General features: G+C 47.6%; 1 protein-coding gene across 13 annotated transcripts in view; it reads left to right on the forward strand.

Annotated features, from left to right (window-relative positions):
- The window catches only part of GRAMD1B (GRAM domain containing 1B), a 269,048-nt gene that overhangs the window by 65,854 nt on the left and 183,717 nt on the right, over positions 1-19,477 (forward strand). For 7 of the 13 annotated variants that reach the window (XM_015115996.3, XM_077964549.1, XM_077964551.1 and 4 more), the window contains exon 2: positions 6,453-7,276. The exons of 5 other annotated variants lie outside the window; for them this stretch is intronic. In XM_015115996.3, coding sequence (XP_014971482.1) covers positions 6,903-7,276 — 374 coding nt within the window. In that variant the 5' untranslated portion in view covers positions 6,453-6,902. Of the gene's footprint in view, positions 1-6,452; positions 7,277-13,941; positions 14,091-19,477 lie in introns of those variants that run through there. One more of the 13 variants, XM_077964565.1, reaches the window with a different exon arrangement.

Genomic DNA, 19,477 nt, shown 5'->3' on the forward strand with positions numbered 1-19,477 from the left:
TGGGTGAGGCACTCAGCGCAGCGCCTGGCTTAGTGTAGCCATGCAATAAATGCCTCCTTTCTCCCCTCGGTTTCCCAGTGAGTGCTGTTTCTTGGTTTTCTTCCAGAGGTTTCTCCTTTTCCTTGCCTATCTCCTCTCATTCCACATTTTACCCCTGCCGTATTTCAGATTTTCTCCATCTTTTACCTGAACTATTTGCCATTCATATATATGGTCAATGTTCCAAAAATATTGGCTGATTGAATGATAATCTCTTAATTGGTTTTTATGGTTCCTATCTGCTTTTTTCTCCAGTTCAAATGTCAGATTTCACGCTGTCACCAGAGTTGATGCTTCCCAAATACAGGTTAGTAATGTAGCCCCCTCAACACCAAAAAAAACAAAAAACAAAAAAAACAAAAAAAAAGAAAACCACCAAACCCAAACCAATCTGAATAGTATCCTTTGCCTAAATAATAAAATCTATAATTCAACACTAGGCTAGGTGTGGTGGCTCACACCTGTAATCCCAGCACTTTGGAAGGCTGAGATAGGAGGATCCCTTTGGACCAGAAGTTCAAGACAAGCCTGGGCAACATAGCAAGACCCTGTCTCTAATTTAAAAACAAGACAAAACAAAACCCTTCTACACTGCAATCCGACCCCTTGTTTGTCCAGCCTCATTGCCTAATCTTGTATGTCCTACCCTATGCTCTGACTTATCTTTTCCTATTTTCAAAACGACTCTGTGAGTTTTCACTCCTCATTGCTTTTATTCCAACTGCTAATGCCCTATTCTTTTTTATTGAAATTCCTACTTGAAGTATTAACTTAAATACCAGTTCTTCCATAGGACCTGCTTAGACTGCCTCTTTTCCTCTAGTTAAAATTTATCAATCTTTCCACTCACACCTCTTGTGCACTTGTATTTTGCACTTAATTAATTCTGCTTTGAGAGATCATGTGTTTCAATGCACCATGTGTATCTTATTTATCTAGCTATATCCCAAGGGCTTCCTGAACAGGGAGACTTACACAGTGCTCTAGCTTAACAACCACTTGTAGAATTAAACTGCATTGAAAATCAACAAGAATAGTCCTGTTTCTTATGAAGGGTATTATAAGGGAAACTTACACATAACAAAGGCTAACATTTATTGAGCACTTACTGTGTGCCAAACTCTGTTCTAAGTGCCCTACATAGCACTAACGCTTACAATCACTCCAGCAAGGAGATGCCATTTATTATCTTGATTGTACAGATGAGGAAACTGAGTTACAGAGAAGTTAAATAACTTAGCCACAATAAAACTGCTAGTAAGTGATGGAAACGGGTACAAAACTCAGGTGGCTTGACTTTGGGTCTGCACACTCAGTCACTAGTTGGTAATTAGTATAGGCTGATGGTATTTTGCAATGCTTCTGAGGAAAGCAAGAGCAGAATTTCCAGCACATGCCACCTGCTTTCCTTGGGATGGGCAGCCAAGGACAGATGGGGCAACCTCAGAGAGTCTTTTTCAGCCCTGGTTCGCACATAAGTTCTTGCAAGATTTAGAGGACAAGAGATAATGTCCTTCTGTGCCTTGGTATTCTTGGTGTCAAGTACAAGGGCAGCCAAATGTTGTGCAAAACATTCTTCTTTGACGCCGAAGCCTTTTGATGAGCAATTACACCAATGAGGCTTATCTGGTGACAGTCCTTCTCCCGAGGTGACGTCATTGCTCACCCTGGCCCCTGTGAAGGCTGTTGGAAGCAAACAGCTGATCCTGTGCACTCCCCAAGGTTGAGAGCACTGCCCAGGGCTCTGTTCTCCAAAACTGAGTCTCCATCCAAGTCCTGAAGCATTTTCTCCCTTTTTCCTTGGAAGGAGAAGCTGGATGTGGTGGTTGGTCAACTGTGGTTTGATTTAGGTTGTATTTAACCAGCATCAGCCTCCTCCTCCACACTCCTTCTCTAACTACACCAATTCAGTGCAGCGTCCCCTGACCCTTCTTAAAGTAGCGAGCCCCTCCCTGGGGAAATGAAGGGAGGACTCGTGAAAGAAACGGAAGGAGATACCACGGGGAAGAGTTTAAGTTATTCCCTCCAATTCTTTCTCCTGTCTTCCTCCCCGAGCCCTCACTTCCTTGCTTCAGTACCATCCTGGTAATTGATCCCTGTATTTCTAGTTCATCAGTGCAAGATATTAAAGCTGTTTGTAGGTCTCAGGGAGGGTTTAGCATCCGGTGATCAAAATGCCATTGAGCCAGTAACAGGTCAGCTCAAACAGACTTTGTTTTAGGTGTAAGCGAATTGCTTCTACTTTAAAAAGCAACCATCTGGGTCTTAGAGACCCACAGTAGTAGGGTGGGCTGGGCCTTTAAGAGATCATCTCTTTCCTGCCACCGCCTCTAACTAGGCTCCAGTTACCTTTAAAAGATCTACAGAGAAGGCCATTCTCTACCCAGCCTTAGTCATTCATGCCAGTCCTTAAACAGCCTCACCCTCAGTAAATGTTTATCATCTATCCCAAATCCCCCATGCTGCACTCTACAGAAATGCATTTCCTCTTGCTCAGCAGCAAAATGAGAGTTGCAGAGTGATATCTGGCCATCCTTCGTTTTGTGTTTGAAGACAGTTAACATTGCTCTCAGCATCGTCCACGTTTCTGTCCGTATTTCCAGGTTTTCTGCCAGCCGCAAATTCCACTTCTTCTATGCCTACTGCCTGCTTCTTTCCCTTGTAATGGGCCAACCGTTGGGATTGGCCATTCTGAATGTTGTGTCAGGGAGAGACTCTGTGTCCCAGCATTGAGAGTGGGGACTGTCTTTCTTGCAACAACAGTGTTGTGGGGAGACATTCCTGTGTCCGTGGGAGTTCCTTGCCTTGGCATCCTGGAGCAGGTGCAATAATGTGTCCGGGGTGCCTGCGCCTTCCAGTTCACATTTACTTGGATGTGTACCCAGGAGAAATCTAGCCTGGAAGCTACTATGTTTCACTTAAGTTTTCTCCTGGAAATTGAATAATAATAATAGTTTATGAGTCTCCAGAAGTAATAGACAGGTGTTGGGTGTCTTGTATCTGTAGGCAAAGCGAGCCTTTGCAGCTGAGAATAAACAACAGTTGCTTGGTAATATGACCTCCTTTCATTTAAAGTCAGAGGCCTGGCTGCAGGTGGGAGAGGGGAGGCTGGGTTGTTCTGGCTACCACCTGTCTGGGGAAGCGGGGAATGGGGGCAAAGGTGAGGCCAGTTTCACAGAGAACTGTGGGGTTGCTGAGAGCCAAATATTGGAGAGAAGAAATATGGGAGTGGGGAGACTTGGGGAGCAAATGCAATTGCTGAGATTCTGATGCAGGGCATGGAAACTCTTTGGTTCCGACGTTGGCATCAGCTACTTTGAGAAATTGTTTCTCTACACTTTTGGAGGCCTCTAAACTGGCTTCAGAAGGCGTGAGTTCCAGTTCTGGCCTTGTCATTGATTAGCCATCGTCATTTATCTGTGACCTTGGATAAACTACTGAATCTCTCTGTCCCACTTTCATCAATTTTTGTAAAGGCCGCTGGGAAGACACAGTGTGGTGTATGAAAGCTCTTTCCAAAAGTGTAGAGGTCACCAAACACATAAAAAGCACAGGATACTGGAGAGAATTAAAGGAAGGAGAAACTTGATTCTTTCCTCAAGGAGCTTATAGTCTTAATGGTAATGATGGCTCACAGCTGCAGGGCATTTCATATTTCAAAGCAGTGCCTCATTTATTATCTTACTTGCCAGAGCCATGGGCAAGAGAAACAGCTGGAAAGGGCTGGGGGACGTGTTTTGAACAGGGTTTTAATGGTCAAAAAGGTTATGGCTTGAAAAAAAGAAGGGACTGCAGGTGCAAGTGAGTAAGGACAGTGTTCAGACTAAGAGTTCTGTGTATCTGCTTCCCAAGCGAGACTTTAGATTCCTGTTTGGAGGTTTTCTCTCAGGCCAGGTGAAATGTAAATGATCACTCTTAGCCACTGCTGTGCCCAAGGCTTAAATTAAATCTCATAGGATTTCAGGTTCAGAATCTACTGTGGGTGGGAAAAGTGGCTGAAATGTGTGGGAAGAGAGAGCTGGTGGCTTTTCTTCCTTGTAAGAGGTATACACTTAAATTCAGAGTGCCCAGAACAAACTTAAAGCTTCCCCCCTTGTTGTTTCTCTCTCTTCCCAAGTTGCCCATAGAATCTTCTTGCCCCGTCTTGTGCACCATCCTTTTGTTTTTTTGGCCTCGAAGCGAATGGTAGTGTCCTGGCTTCCTTTCTTCCCATAAGCTCCTGAGACCCTCATCTTCTATGTCAAGAGCCCACCCAATACGCAGGTTCCTTGAACTGGGAAGTTACCAGATCCCCTGCAAAACACTCGTCCTTGGAGGAAGTACAAGGGAGTGAACAAACTCTGTGGAACTTGGCTTAGCTCTGGATCCTGAAGTTTGGAATTACAGCGCAGCCTCCTCAGCATCCCTGGAGCCGGAAGAGATGACCTGCTCCTTGCCAGGCCTGACACCTGATGGGAAGGGGTTTCTGCTTTCTGTGCTATGTCCGGGAGTTAAAATAGAGTGATACCAAATCACTCCTGAGAGGGCCAGTGGCTGGATTTCAGAAACGGGGCCGACATTCCAGGGAGTCATTTAAGGGTGGGCCTGGCCTTGACTTTTCAGCCGCACCATCTCTCTCCCTGAGGAAGACGTATTTCCCTCAGTTTCCTAGCCTCTCAAAGGTTGTGTAATGTCAGCATGCCTTGAGCTTTTCCATACTTGACAGGTGTCATTGCAGAGCTTGGTAGACCCATAGCCAGCTGTCAGCCCTTGATGTCTTGCTGAACTGCAGGGATGTATTTACTTGCAGTGAATTCTTGTAGTCTTTAGGGGTGTGAATTTTCCTCAGCTTTAGGATACTTGTGAAATGTGACCTTTGTCCTGGCATGGAAGCTGGGCATTGGCTCCCAGATGGAAACTGGACTCTGAGAGTGGCAGAAAAGAGGGGTGGATCAGATTGTGGACTTCATGGTATATTCTTGGGTGCTTCTCATGATCTCTTTGAAAGTTATTGACCGGGCTGGGTATGGTGGCTCATGCCTGTAATCTTAGCACTTTGGGAGGCCAAGGCGGGTAGATCATTTGAGGCCAGGAGTTTGAGACCAGCCTGTGCAAATAGCAAGACCTCATATCTACAAAAATAAATGAAACTTAGCTGGGTGTGGTGGTGTGCACCTGTACTCCCAGCTGCTTAGGAGGCTCAGGTGGGAGGACAGCTTGAGCCCAGGAATTCAAGGTTGCAGTGAGCCATGACTGCACTACGGCACTCCAGCCTGGGCAACAGAGTGAGACTTTGTTTTTTAAAAACAAAACAAACAAAACAGTTACTGACCCAAGAGACAAATGCATTGGGCTAGGGATGAAGGAGGAGAATGGGTGCTACAGCCTTGCTCTAGGAGCTGGGCTGGGTTAGACTCAGTGCCCACAGAGAGCACCTAAATAGGACAGATCAGTTCTAGGGTTGATGATCTCTTAGGGCCTGGGTCTAGAGAATGAGTGTGGTTCAGCACATCTTGGGATGCTACCAGGACTGACCCAGACTTCCTAGGTTCCATGACATGGGGACATACTGGACTCTGTGACCCAGTCCACGGCAGACTGGAGCAGAACTGAATCAGCCCTCAGGAATGTAAGGGGGGGGGGTACACTCAACTCCCTGGGGCTCTGTTGGAGGCATTGCTTTGCGGGTGCTCACCCACTCCTCATTTCATTCTTTGCTCAGGACGCAGCTATAGTACTGGCAGCTGGCTCATGTACAGGGTTCAGCCCCCATTGTCCTTACTGGTCCTGTGTCCTTTGTCTCTCAGACCCTATTGTCTGTCTTTCCTTGGTGTGTCATGTCTGGTGTCCTCAGCTCACGCCGCCACGGGAGAACTGTCCTCTCTTCTCAGCTTGTCATTTTGGAAGCAGCCTCCAGCAACCTTGCTTTCCTCCTCTGACTATACTCCGGCCTGCAGTGCCACTACCCACACCCCCAAATAATTCAAAGTGCCTTTCTTAGGAGACAAGAGCTAGTTGAAAAGTCTCCTCATTTTCCTTCAACCCTGTGTCATGGGTGGCCTGAGAGAGTGAGGACTGAATTCATTGATTCCCCTTTCTCTGCACCCCCCACCCCCAAGGAAATAGCCGAGTTTGACTAATGGGAGCTGCCTGGCCAATCATTGCCCTGAGAAAGTTTGGTTTGTGATCCTATTTCACCAGGCTGATTGGAGCAGCCTTTACTTGGAGGTAGAGTCCCTCCCCTGGGGAATCCGTGTACAGTTACACTAGCGGTCGCTGCCAGTGCTAGTCCATTCAGGATAGTCCCCCCACCCCGCCCCCAGCCCCCGCTCCTCCTCCTCCTTTTTTGTTTTTATCCAGTGTCTCGCTTTCTCTCTCTCTCCCCCTTTCCCTCCTACCACTGCCTCTTCCTCCTGCTCTCTACCTCCCTGCAGCGCCAAGCCGGCTCCCCAACCTGGTCTGCTGAACGCAAACCGCTGAGAGTTTGCTGCACCGCCCCCTGGGGCCCCGGGCTGCCGAGTTCCGCTAAGGCAAAGACGCAGCAAGCGAGGGAGCGCAGCGGAAGAAAAACAAGCGGGCGCGCGAGGGGAGCCCCAGGAGGGCGACCGGGTGGCTGGCAGGCAGCTCCCGCCCCGCCAGGGTGGCCTCGCCGGCGGCTGACGGCCCGGAGGACTCGCGCTCCGAAAAGTTAGACTCTGGGAGGCGGCGCGCCACGCCGCGTCTCCTCGCGTCCCTTCCTCTCTGTGCTCTGGGGAAAGGAACTTGGTCCTCCGGCCCCTGGAGAGGGGAGTGTGCCGCGGGCCGAGGGTGGGGAGCAGCCAGCGGGAGACGCGAACGAGGCCGCTGGCGGAGGGCGCAGGGCGAGCGCAGAGGCGACGGCCCCCATGCCGGCGGCCAACATGATGGAGAACCGGCCGCTGCCCGCCCTGCAGGTGCCCGAGCCGCAGGGCGCGGCTGAGGGCAGCCCGGTCTGGTCCAGTTCGTCGACCCCCACGCTTCGCCGCCGGCGCTTCAAGATGCGCCGCATGAAGAACGTACAGGAGCAGAGCCTGGAGGCGGGGCTGGCCCGGGACCTACCCGGCGTCTTGACCCCCGGCAAAGAGTTCCTGCAGCTGCCGTCCATCGAGATCACGCCCTCCAGCGACGAAGACACCCCGTGGTCCAACTGCTCCACACCCAGCGCGTCCCCGCGCCGAAAACGCTTCCTCCTCCGCAAGTGGCTGAGGGTGAGGGAGCGGAAGGAGTGCAGTGAAAGCAGGTACGTCCCCATTCCATCCGTCTCCTTCCCTTCCCTCCCTTCCTCTCCAGAGCCGTCCAGGGCCTCGGGGCATCCTGGGGGAAACGTCCTGGGGGAGAGTAGGAGCCCGTCACCAGAGGCGCTTCTGGCGGGCGCTGCGCCTGGTCCCAGGGATGGTGGCTTTCAGTTTTCACAAGTGCCACCCGCTCCCCAGCCCAGGGTGAGGGGCTTCATGTTGCACGACACGTTTACGTGGGGCTTCACGCTGCATTCCATCTCCTTTGATCCCCACAGCGAAATAAATAATAATAATAAGAGCAGCTAATAGTTATCGAGCCCTTACCATGCGGGCCACTATGTTGAGCACTTCACGTACCTCCAGATTCCATCCCTACCGCAAACTCTCTGAGGTAGGTATTACTATGGCTCCCTTTCTACAGATGGAGATAGCAAAAGGCCAGAGAAGTAGTTAAGTGGTTTATATTTCTGAACTCCGTTTCCATCTTATTTTACGTTTGGCCACACCGGCTTGCCTTAACTGGCGCACTTGTGTGGAAGTGAAATATTGACATTGAGTGAGTCACATTTCCTACCATATCATTCTTCAGACATGGATACCTACAAGACTGTGGTTTGTACCAGCTACTTTTTTGCCTAGGTCAATGTGGCATCTGGGTAATGGGAGAAGTTTGAGCTTCCTTCATGTAGAGAATTGGTGCAGGGCACCATAGAGCAGCTCTGCACAGCTCTGGTCAGGACTGCTGCTTCAGGGAGTTGTGTCTGAGGCAAGCCCCTTGCCTGGTGGAGGGCAGGGAGTCCTCACTTGTTCATTGGTACCACAAATCCTACATATTTACTTTGGGACTCTAGGGCCCTGTCTCTTAATGGATTTGTGTTCTTGTGCGGAGCAACTGGATCCCTTTCCCTGGAATTCCTTCTCCAAATCTGTTCAATTACATTGATTTCAATTCAGTAAATACTTACTGAATATTTCTATGAGCTCAGTCTAGTAACAGCTAATAGTGGTGATGTTGAGGAGGGTGTGGGGGAAGGATAGGTAGAGTAAGGGATTGTAGACCGTGAGAAGGAAAATGAGAGGACACTTGTATAAGAAATGAACACCTGGGCACAGTGGCTCACGCCTGTAATCCCATCACTTTGGGAGGCCGAGGCGTGTGGATCACTTGAGGTCAGGAGTTCGAGACCACCCTGGCCAACATGGTGAAACCCTGTCTCTATTAAAAGTACAAAAATTAGCTGGGCATAGTGGCAGGCTCCTGTAATCCCAACTACTTGGGAGGCTGAGGCAAGAGAATCAATTGAACCTGGGTGCGGGGGCTGCAGTGAGCTGAGATCATGCCACTGCACTCCAGCCTGGGCCACAGAGTGAGACTATATCTCAAAAAAAAAAAAAAAAAAAGAAGACCTGTGGGAGCCATTGAAAAACATACTGTGCTGTGTACTAGAAAAGAGAGAGTTCTGGAGAAGTAGAGGCAGACTTCTTGAAGGAAGAGGCTGACACCATGACAAATACAGATGGGTAGTAGAAAACAGCAGGAAAAGAATGAGGTTGGGTGCATAAGACTGGCTGAGGGGAACAGTATGAAGAGTGGCAGGAGAAACAGGATGAGCCATGTGTCTCTGTGGGGTGGGGACTGAGGAGTAGGATTGGTTATGCAGCAGATGGGCGTTTTGGACCTTCCAGAGTTTCTCTTTTCTGTTTGCCATAACTGAGCATGGTTCCCTCTGCAGGTGCAGATATAGAGCTTTGTTCCATGGATTTTTGTGGACCCTGGGGATAGTTCCTTCTGTTTGGTACTTCATCCTGCTACCCTTTTCACAGAGCAGAGGGAAATGGGGCAAACTTGGTGGGAGCTAACCTTGAACTAAAGTAGTTTGTCAGGCCAGGGGCGGTGGCTCGTGCCTGTAATCCCAGCACTTTGGGAGGTGAGGCGGCAGGGTCACCTGAGGTGAGGCGGGAGGGTCACCTGAGGTCAGGAGTTTGAGACCAGCTTGGCCAACATGGTGAAACCCGTCTCTACTAAAAATACAAAAAACTAGCCAGGTGTAGTAGCGGGTGCCTGCAATCCCAGCTACTCGGGAGGCCAAGGCAGGAGAATTGCTTGAACCTGGGAGGTGGAGGTTGCAGTGAGCCAAGATCATGCCATTGCACTCCAGCCTGGGCAAGAAGAGCGAAACTTCGTCTTAAATAAATAAATAAAGTAGTTTGTCATGGCTTATTGGCTTTTCCCTCAAATGTAAAAGAAACTAAAAGAGACCTTCTTTTGATCTTGACATTCTGTCATATATACTGAGGACAAAATATGGTAAAAAGAGCCGGGTGCAATGGCATGGCCTGTATTCCCAGCTACTTGGGTTGTGGTGTGAGGATCACATGAGCCCAAGAGTTCAAGGCTTTAATAGGCTATAAGGGTGCCTGTGCATAACCACTGCACTTCAGCCTGGAAAACATGGTGAGACCCCCACCCCCAGCTCTTAAAATGTTATATATATATATATATGTGTGTGTGTGTGTGTGTGTGTGTGTGTGTGTGTATGAAGAAAAAAAGTCTTGCATTGCTGGCTGGGATGGGGATGACTGTAGATTTGGTTAGATTTAGGAAGGTATTCGTGGTTTCAAGAGTTGTCTATGTGTGTAGTAGAACCTTTATTTTTGTTGGATTTGGGGACATATCCTTAAAATTTGGCAGGATTTTCACCTAGATGTAGTTCAGGCGGTTATTTTAAGTGGTGACTTTTTGGATTAGAAGAACCTATGTATCGGCCAGGCACAGTGGCTCACATTTGTAATCCTAGCACTTTGGGAGGCTGAGGCGGGCCTCAGGAGTTCGCGACCAACTTGGGCAACACGGCAAAACACTGTCACTACTAAAAATACAAAAATTAGCCGGGTGTGGTGGTGGATGCCTGTAGTACCAGCTACTCGGGAGGCTGAGGCAGGAGAATTGCTTGAACTTGGGAGGTGGAGGTTGCAGTGAGTGGAGATCTCGCAACTGCACTCCAGCCTGGGCGACAGAGCAAGACTCCGTTTCCAAAATAACAAAAAACCAAAACAAAACAAACAAGGACATATGTATCTGAAAAAGCAGACTCTGGATTCAAATTCAAATTTGTGTGACTCACATCTCCTCTTAGCTACTGTGGTACTGCCTTCTGTTGGAATCTATTTGGATTATGTGTAAAACAAAGCCCCATCATTTTTAGGCCTTGAAGATGAAAGGCTTCTTTCCAAGAAAAGAAGCAATCAAGTGAACAGGTGCTTGTAGATACCACCAAGTGGCCTGAGAAGGAGCTGGTGGTAGGGTGTGGTAGCTCATGCCTGTAATCCCAGCACTTTGGGAGGCTGAGGAGGCAGATCATTTGAGTCCAGGAATTCGAGACCAGCCTAGCCAACATGGCAAAACCCTGTTCCTACTAAAAATACAAAAATTAGCTGGACATGGTAGTGCGTGCCTGTAGTCCCAGCTACTCAGGAGGCTGAGGCACGAGAATTGCTTGAACTCAGTGGGCAAAGGCAAAGGTTTCAGTGAGCTGAGATCACGCCTCTGTACTCCGGCTTGCGTGACAGAGCAAGACTCCGTTTCCAAAAAAAAAAAAAAAAAAAAAGGAATCGCATTTAGAGGCAATGGAGTGCAGGGAACATTGGACTTAATGTCAGAAGACAGCTATACATTTAAGTTCTGTCATCGATTAGCTATGGAGATTAGCTTGAGCATTTCACTTTACCTCTATGAGCTTTACCTTCTTCATTTGCAGAAGAGGATGTCTGTGGATTAATGGGAAGTCTGAAGAGTAGTGCATGTGAAAATGTGTTGCCAGCTTCCTCTTGCTGTTCAAGGGTGAAGGCTTATTTCATTACTCTGTGAGTCTCTCACATGGAATGGATGTTTGCTTAAAAGTATGAGGTTACATACTCACGTGTCCTGGAGCAGCACCTGAGCCTGCTCACATGATTCAGGATTTGGAAATGATGGTTGGAAAATGGCTCTGCTCTGGCCTGGATTAGGGAGGATTAGCATACCAGGCCCAGCATGACGTCTCCACATTCCCCACCCCAAATCTACCTCTCCAAAGCAGAGAAAAACACCTTTCAGGCTTGCTATGAAATTCAGTCTGATATGGTAAAAGTTAAGTGGCCAAGAGGACCACAGCTTGTGGATTTCTTTTAATTTTTGTTTTTTCGTTATTTGTTTAGTTTTCTTTTTTTCTTTTCTTCCTTTTTTTTTTTTTTTTTTTCTTTTACTTGTCACTGACTTGAAGCTCAAGTTTGCGGATTTTCCCTGCACAAAGTTGAAAATGTGAAGAGGATTAGGAGACCCCTTTCTTCTCCTTAAACCCTAGGAAGGAAGAAGTGGAAAAAATGGTAAAGATAGCATGGCTTACTAACTTTCCAATATTCACTGGAATACTCCAAGACCAATCGTGTTCATCTTTGTATCTTCATAGCACTGTACCTGACCTCTTACAGTGATCTATAGATCTATAGATGTTTGTTGATGAATTAATAATGAGTAAATAAATGATTCCTTTTTCTCTGTTGTTTAAAGTGAAATTCTTTTTATTCATGAGTGTGGGAAAATTTCTGAAAGGAGATAAGTACAGAGCTGAGTTTTTAAAAACAGCTTTATTGGGATATAATTTATATAATATACAATTCACCTATTTAAAGTATAATTCAACGGTTTTTAGTATATTCACAGCTATGTACAACCATCACCACTGTCGGTTTCAAAAAACTTTTGTTGCCCCACAAAGAAACTCATACTCTTTTTTTTTTGAAACGGAGTCTCACTCTGTCACCCAGGCTGGAGTGCAGTGGCTCAATCTCGGCTCACTGCAGCCTCTGCCTCCTGGGTTCAAGTGATTCTCCTGCCTCAGCCTCCTGAGTAGCTGGGATTACAGAAGCGTGCCACCAAGCCCGGCTAATTTTTGTATTTTTAGTAGAGATGGGGTTTCACCATGTTGGCCGGGCTGGTCTTGAACTCCTGACTTCATGATCTGCCCACCTTGGCCTCCCAGAGTGCTGGGATTACAGGCATGAGCCACTGTGCCTGGCTGAAACTCATACTTTTTAGCTAGCACCTTCACCCTCTCCATCCCATTCCCCGAGCCCTAGACAACCACTGACCTATAGAGAGCTGAGTTTTGAAGGGGTAACAAATGCCTATAGGTGAAAGCAGTTTGAATGTATTGGCTTGAAGATGGAGATGGATGACCAAATGTGATCTTGTTGAGGAATGTGGAAAAATGAAGGTGGTGAGGCTGACAGACCGAAGGTGATTTATGCCAAAGAGTTTGAATTTCAACGAATCACTCAGTCATCAAACAGGTATTGAGATCCTATATGCACAGTGCTTCCTGGGCAAAGCGGATCAATTCAATGGGTAACTACTGTAGTTTCTGGAGCTTGGGAGAGACACTCTCAAAGTGGTACTCGAGGCAACTACTTTCTGCTGTTCTGTGTAGCGGGAAGGAAGCGTGGGGAGGTGAAGGCCTGGAGTCTTGCTTTTTTCTTTCAGTGGTCTAACTGCAAAGTATCATCTTAACTACTATTGAACATAAGACGGCACAGTTTTTTTGCTGGCCATGTTGCCCTCTGAGCTCAGGGAATAGTGTAGTCTGCAGTTGACGGGGCAGCCTCTTCGCATTAATACTCACATGTCTTTCTAACTCCCTTGCCCAAAACTGGTTGTGGTGATTGTTCAGAACCCAAACTGAGGATTGGAACCCCTCTCTGAATCGCTAGGTTCAGAAAAGTCAGAAATTGGATGAAGCCCCATCTCCCAGGATGTACTCTTGTCATTATTCTCTGGAGGGGGAAGGGAAAACTGACGACAGGTGAATGAGTTGGGTGGTGGCCAACTGCAGGCTCTTTCTAGGGGATGCAGAAGCACCTCTCTGTGTCTCCGCCCAGGATACCTTCACTGTTACTACCTTTTATTCTCCTGGCTGTTATGTCCCTTCTTCTGCATAACATGCCTACCCCCATCGTGATTGCTCACAGTCTAGCAGACCAGCAGCTAGAGAGTAGAGGGCCTCAGGGTTTCCACTTAGCTCCATGTCTGACCACTGGTAGTGCCGCACACTGATTGTACCCAGCCTGCTAGGCTAGGTCATCTCTCTGGTGCCAGCCTAACTGGCGTGTGGTTTGCCTGTAATGAATATATAGCATTGGTATATTTATCTTGATTCTCCATCTCCTTCCTCTGACCTTTGGAGGGAGACTTGTTTCGGGTTTCAGCTCCATTTGCAGGGGAGCAGGGTGATTTTGTGCATCCGAATGCTCTCCCCTTCAGCCCGTCACTATTGGTGTAGCTTCTCCACCCTGCGTGTGCCCTGCTACCTATGAGAAGCACAGGAAGCGTGGGAGAGAGAAAACTCACGTCCTTCTTAACACAAAGCGAAGACCAAATGCAAAGGAAACCTATAATTGGTCAGTGGATTAAGTAAGTGATCGGTGCTGGATAGGGTTAACTGGCAAAAACTTCGACCAGATTCATAATTCCTTGAGGGCAGGGACTGGTCTTACTCTGCGCCAAGTTTTCTGCCAAGCAGCCTTAAGTACATTATCACATTTAATCCTCACAACAATGTCTCGGTCCCCCCAGGCAGGTTTTACAGCTGAGGAACCCGAAGTTCAGAGATTAACACTCTCCTGGTCCAACAGAAGCCAAGGCTGGGATTTGAAGCGTGTCCTGATTCCAAAGCCTGAGCTCATTACAGCTCCACTCTCCTATCCCCCCAGGGCCTGGAAGCAGTCAGCCCTCCCCTGCGTGAGAACGTGCAGATGTGGAGGGGGAGGTTCTGAAGGAAGGTAGGAATGTGGGCAGTCGATGAGATGTGTGTGAGGGTTGTGGGAAGCAGACAGGTGTGAGGATCATGCTGCCGATGGTCTAGGTGGACTCCGCCGTGAGAAGCAGCTAGCCCTTGGCTGTAGATGTGGTTTCTAGATTAAAACAATTTGTGGAAACTGAGAGGGTGGAGATGGAGCCCTGTGGGCTGATTTCATACTGACCAGCTTCCTCTGTGGGAGTTGGTATTTTGAAAATTTCCTTGGTGGTTATGCACTCAGAGGGTGCCAATTACACATCAGGCAAGGGGCTGGGATGAAGATGAGGCAGATGCACAGGTGATCATTCTGCCCTAGTTGGTGCGTTTCTCCCAGGTATTATATATCCTCCAGTTGCTATGCTGGTCACTGGTAATTGCTTCTAGGGTAACGCAGAAGTTAAGGAGTCTGAATGGCTAAGCTGCCAGTGGGGAATTTTTTTCCTGACCCCAGTGGACAAACTGCTGGTCCTGAAGCAGGTGTTTAGACCTGGAGCCAAGGCTGGCCCGGAGAGCCCGGAGGTGGTTGCTGGGTTGCTGTGTGTACAAGAGCTTGATGAAACCTGAGGGTTTTTCCTGAGGCATTTGCCCCCTTGGGATTCTTTCCTCCATGGCACATATGGGTATGTGACTTGCCAAGGGGCTGTTGTGCCTGGTGTGAGGAGGGACACAGCTTCTCATTGTCTTGGCGGGTGGGAATCTGTGAGCTCTTCTCCTGTGACTCTGGAGCCTGGAAGGAAGTGTCCTCTCAGAGGAGACTTGTTTTGGTTCTCTCTCAGGGACTCAGAACAGAAAATCGAATGTGGATTTTCCAGTGGGAGAAGGGAAGCGGGATGGTGATGCCTCAGCTGGTGAGGAGATGTCGGGCAGTAGCCAGCCACTCCCTGCCACTGTAGGCAGCAACCTCCTAAACACACTCCTGTTTTCAAATATCTTCTTCTGTTTTCAGACCACATGTCTGGATTTTCCATTCAGATATTGTCATATAGCTTGAAATCCTCGCTAGGAAAATGTGGCTGTGCCTTTGGTCCCTTTGTGGAAGGGAAGGATAAAGAAAACCATGGGTTTTTCCTTTGAGGCCCTGACACATTGGGTAGTCAGAGGGTGTGAAGCCCTTCTGTGTCCTCTGTATGTCCTCCAGCTGGGATGAGACTCCGGTTGTCCAATTCTGATCTGTAGATGACCAGGCACGTCACTGAGGCAGCGCGGGGTCAGAGCTGAAACTCAGGCCTCTGACCTGAAATCTCGACCAATTTCTAACAGACCTATTACGTCCCTGCAGCAGCCTCATTCTTTCTAAGGTCTCTCCCCCTCAGCACATCACTGTGGTCAAGCCTGTCCCCCACCCAGCGTGGTGCCTCTTCCCTCCACAATCTGACCACAGAGATTTTCAGTCTTGCTGCTTCTGGTAGGTGAGTTTATCCAGGAAATGATGGAGCTGAGGGAGATGACTAGAAAAACAATAAGCAACCTATGTGGTTTTTGCAGCCATTGAAAAATAATTTTCTTGGCGGGGAGATGGGCACCCAGTTTGGGGATGGTAGCCCTTGCAATATTTGCCCCAGCAATTAGGAAAATACAGAAAGGTAATGGATGGTTAGTTTAGTGACACATTTTTGAGACTCTCCAAGACTCTTCAAGCTTGTTGTCTTAAAAGGAATCATTTAAAAAGATGTAGTGCTTGTGCGCTGAAGTGAGCACAAGAAATCATTTTCTATGCCATAAAAGTCAACGCGGCCGGGTGCAATGGCTCACGCCTGTAATCCTAGCACTTTGGGAGGCTGAGGCAGGCAGATAACCTGAGATCAGGAGTTGAAGACCAGCCTGGCCAACATGGTGAAACCCCGTCTCTAGTAAAATACAAAAATTAGACAGGCATGATGGTGAGTGCCTGTAATCCCAGCTACTCGGGAGGCTGAGACGGGAGAATTGTTTAAACTGGGATACACTGGTTGCAGTGAGCCAAGATAGCGCCACTGCACTCCAGCCTGGGTGGCTAAGCGAGACTCTGTCTCAAAAGAAAAAAAAAAAAGTCAGCATATTGTATTTAATAAAATAGCTAGTTAATTGTAAAGTTTTGGATAGTAGGAAAGAGGAAAATATAATTTTATCATGTTAACCCAATTATTAGAGGGTATATTGATCTGTTTATGTTGCTATAAGTAATACCTGAGACTGGGTAACTTATAAAGAAAGGTTTATTTGGCTCATGGTTCTGCTGGCTGCATAAGAAGCACGGTGCCAGTATCTGCTTTTGACCTTGGGAAGCTTGCATTCATGGTGGAAAGCAGATGGGGGATGATATGGTTTGGCTGTGTCCCCACGCAATTTGATCTCATCCTGAATTCCCACGTGTTGTGGGAGGGACCTGGTGGGAAGTAATTGAATCATGGGGGGGTTTTTCTTGTGCTGTTCTCAGGATAATGAATAAGTCTCATGAAATCTGATAGTTTTATAAATGGGAGTTTCCTTGCACAAGCCCTCTTCTTTTGTCTGCCACCATGTGAGATGTGCCTTTCACCTTCCACCATGATTGTGAGACCTCCCCAGCCATGTGGAACTGTAAGTCCGATAAACCTCTTTCTTTTGTAAACTTCCCAGTCTCAGGTATGTCTTTATCAGCAGTGTGAAAATGGACTAATACAGGGGAGCAGGGTTGTCACATGGTGAGAAGTAGCAAGAAAGAGAGGTAGGGGAGCCAGGCTCCTTTTCACAACCAGATCTTGCAGGAACTAAGAATGGGAACTCACTCATTCTTGAAAGAATGGCACCAGGCTTTTCCTGCAAGATCCTCCCCAACAACCCAAACACCTCCCACTAGGTTCTCCTCCTACACTGGGGACAAAATCTCAGCATGCGGGCCGGGTGTGGTGGTTCATGCCTGTAATCTTAGCACTTTGGGAGGCTGAGGCAAGAGGATTGCTGCTTGAGCTGAGGAGTTGGAGGCCAGCCTGGACAACATAGTGTCCCCTATCTCTGCAACAAATTTAAAAAATTAGCCAGGGCCAGGCATGGTGACTTGCACCTGTAATCCCAGCACTTTGGGAGGCCAACATAGGAAGATTGCTTGAGCCCAGGAGTTTGAGACCAGCCTGGGCAATGTAGTGAGACCCTCATCTCTATTATAAAAGAAAAAAAAAGAGAAAAAAATTAGCCAGGCATGGTGGCACATACCTGTAGTCCCAGCTACTTGAGAGGCTGAAGTGGGAAGATCACTTGAGCCTGGGAGATTGAGGCTTCAGTGAGCCAGACAATGTCACTGCACTCTGGCCTGGGCAACAGAGGGGGACCCTATCTGAAAAGAGAGAGAGAGAAAAAAGTCAACATGCTATTTGGAGGGGAGAAATATCCCAACTGTATCAGGGGCATATTTGTTGTATTTTCTCCTAGTGTTTTTTCTCATTCAGATTTTCTTTTTATTTGAGAGACTTTTTTCATCTGTATGTTGCACTTCTAGAAGGTAAGGGAGAGTGCTGGTCCATGCGTTGAGAACAGGGAATTTGAAAAGAAAGATCAAACTGTTTTTTCTTTCTCACACTCAACACAGAACATTTCTGTGACCAGGTATGTGGGGTTTTCTCCCCACACACCAAGCAGTTCTCCAATGGACACAAACTGGGTGTCTTCTAGTTCAATTTAATTCTGACACCTTCTACCTGGAGATGGCGTCAGATTCCACAGGTTCAGGGCTCAGTCCCATAAGATTGCCCCCACTTTGGATGCCAATCACAAGTTAGAGCTACCTGTACTTTTTCTTTTTTATTTTTTCTCTATCTCCATGTTGCATCTGAGACCTATACTTCTGACCAACCAACTATAAACCAGAGTTCCTGACTCCCTTTTAGGGCTCAGTTAATTTTCTAGAGCTGTTACCGGAAAGAGGTCCCCATCCAGACCCAAAGAGAGCATTCCTGGATCTTGCACAAGGAAGAATTCAGGGCGAGTACGCAATGCAAAGTGAAAGCAAGTTTATTAAGAAAGTAAAGGAAGGCCGGGCGCGGTGGCTTATGCCTGTAATCCCAGTACTTTGGGAGGCCAAGGTGGGTGGATCACTTGAGGTCCAGAGTTCGAGACCAGTCTGGCCAACATGGCAAAACCCTGTCTCTACTAAAAATACAAAAGTTATCCAGGTGTGGTGGCAGGCACCTGTAGTCCCAGCTACTCAGGAGGCTGTGGGAGAATTGCTTGAACCTGGGAGGCGGGAGGTGGAGGTTGCAATGAGCCAAGATTCGCCACTGCACTCCAGCTGGGTGACAAAGCGAGACTCCGTCTCAGAAAAGAAAAAAAAGAAAGTAAAGGAATAAAAGAATGGCTACTCTTTTTTTTTGGTTATTTCTTGAGTATATTTTAAACAAGGGGGGGTTATTAATGCCTCCCCTTTTTGACCATACAGGGTGATTTCCTGACATTGCTGTGGCGTTTATAAACTGTCATGGCACTGGTGGGAGTGTAGCAGTGAGGATGACTAGAGGTCATTCTCATTGCCATCTTGGTTTTGGTGGGTTTTAGCAGGCTTGTTTACAGCAGCCTGTTTTATCAGCAAGGTCTTTATGACCTGTATCTTGTGCCAGCCTCCTATCTCATCCTGTGACTAAGAATGCCTTAACTTATTGGGAATGTAGTCCAGCAGGTCTTAGCCTTGTTTTACCAAGCCCCTACTCAAGATGGAGTTGCTCTGGTTTAAATGCCTCTGACCGAGCTGCTCACAGAATTCAGAGAAACACTTATGTTTATAGGCTCATAATAAAAGATATTAAGGATACAGATCAGTAATGAGATGCAGAGGTACATAGGTATAGATGAAAAAAGCCAAACTCTGTAAAATATTTAAAGAGGTTTATTCTGAGCCAAATACAAGTGAATGTGGCCCAAGGCACAGTCCAAGGCACCAAGAGGTTCTGAGAACATGTGTACAAGGTGGTTGGGTTACAGCTTGGTTTGACACATTTTAGGGAGATGTAAGACAACAGTCAATACATGTGAGGTATACATTGGTTTGGTCCAGAAAGGTTGAATGATTCGAAGCTGGGGGCTGGTGTTACAGGTCATAGGTGGATTCAAAGATTTTCTTTTTTCTTTTTTTTTTTTTGACGGAGTCTTGCTCTGTCGCCCAGGCTGGAGTGCAGTGGTATGATCTCGACTCACTGCAGCCTCTAGGGTTCAAGAGGTTGTCCCCTCCCAGGTTCAAGCATTCTTCTGCCTCAGCCTCCTGAGTAGCTGGGACTATAGGCGCGCGCTACCATGCCCAGCTAATTTTTGTATTTTTAGTAGAGATGGGGTTTCACCATATTGATCAGGCTGGTTTTGAACTCCTGACCTTGTGATCCACCCGCCTCGGCCTCCCAAAGTGCTGGGATTACAGGTGTGAGCTGC

Source organism: Macaca mulatta, chromosome 14, assembly GCF_049350105.2.
Source record: "Macaca mulatta isolate MMU2019108-1 chromosome 14, T2T-MMU8v2.0, whole genome shotgun sequence".
Classification (NCBI taxonomy): domain Eukaryota; kingdom Metazoa; phylum Chordata; class Mammalia; order Primates; family Cercopithecidae; genus Macaca; species Macaca mulatta.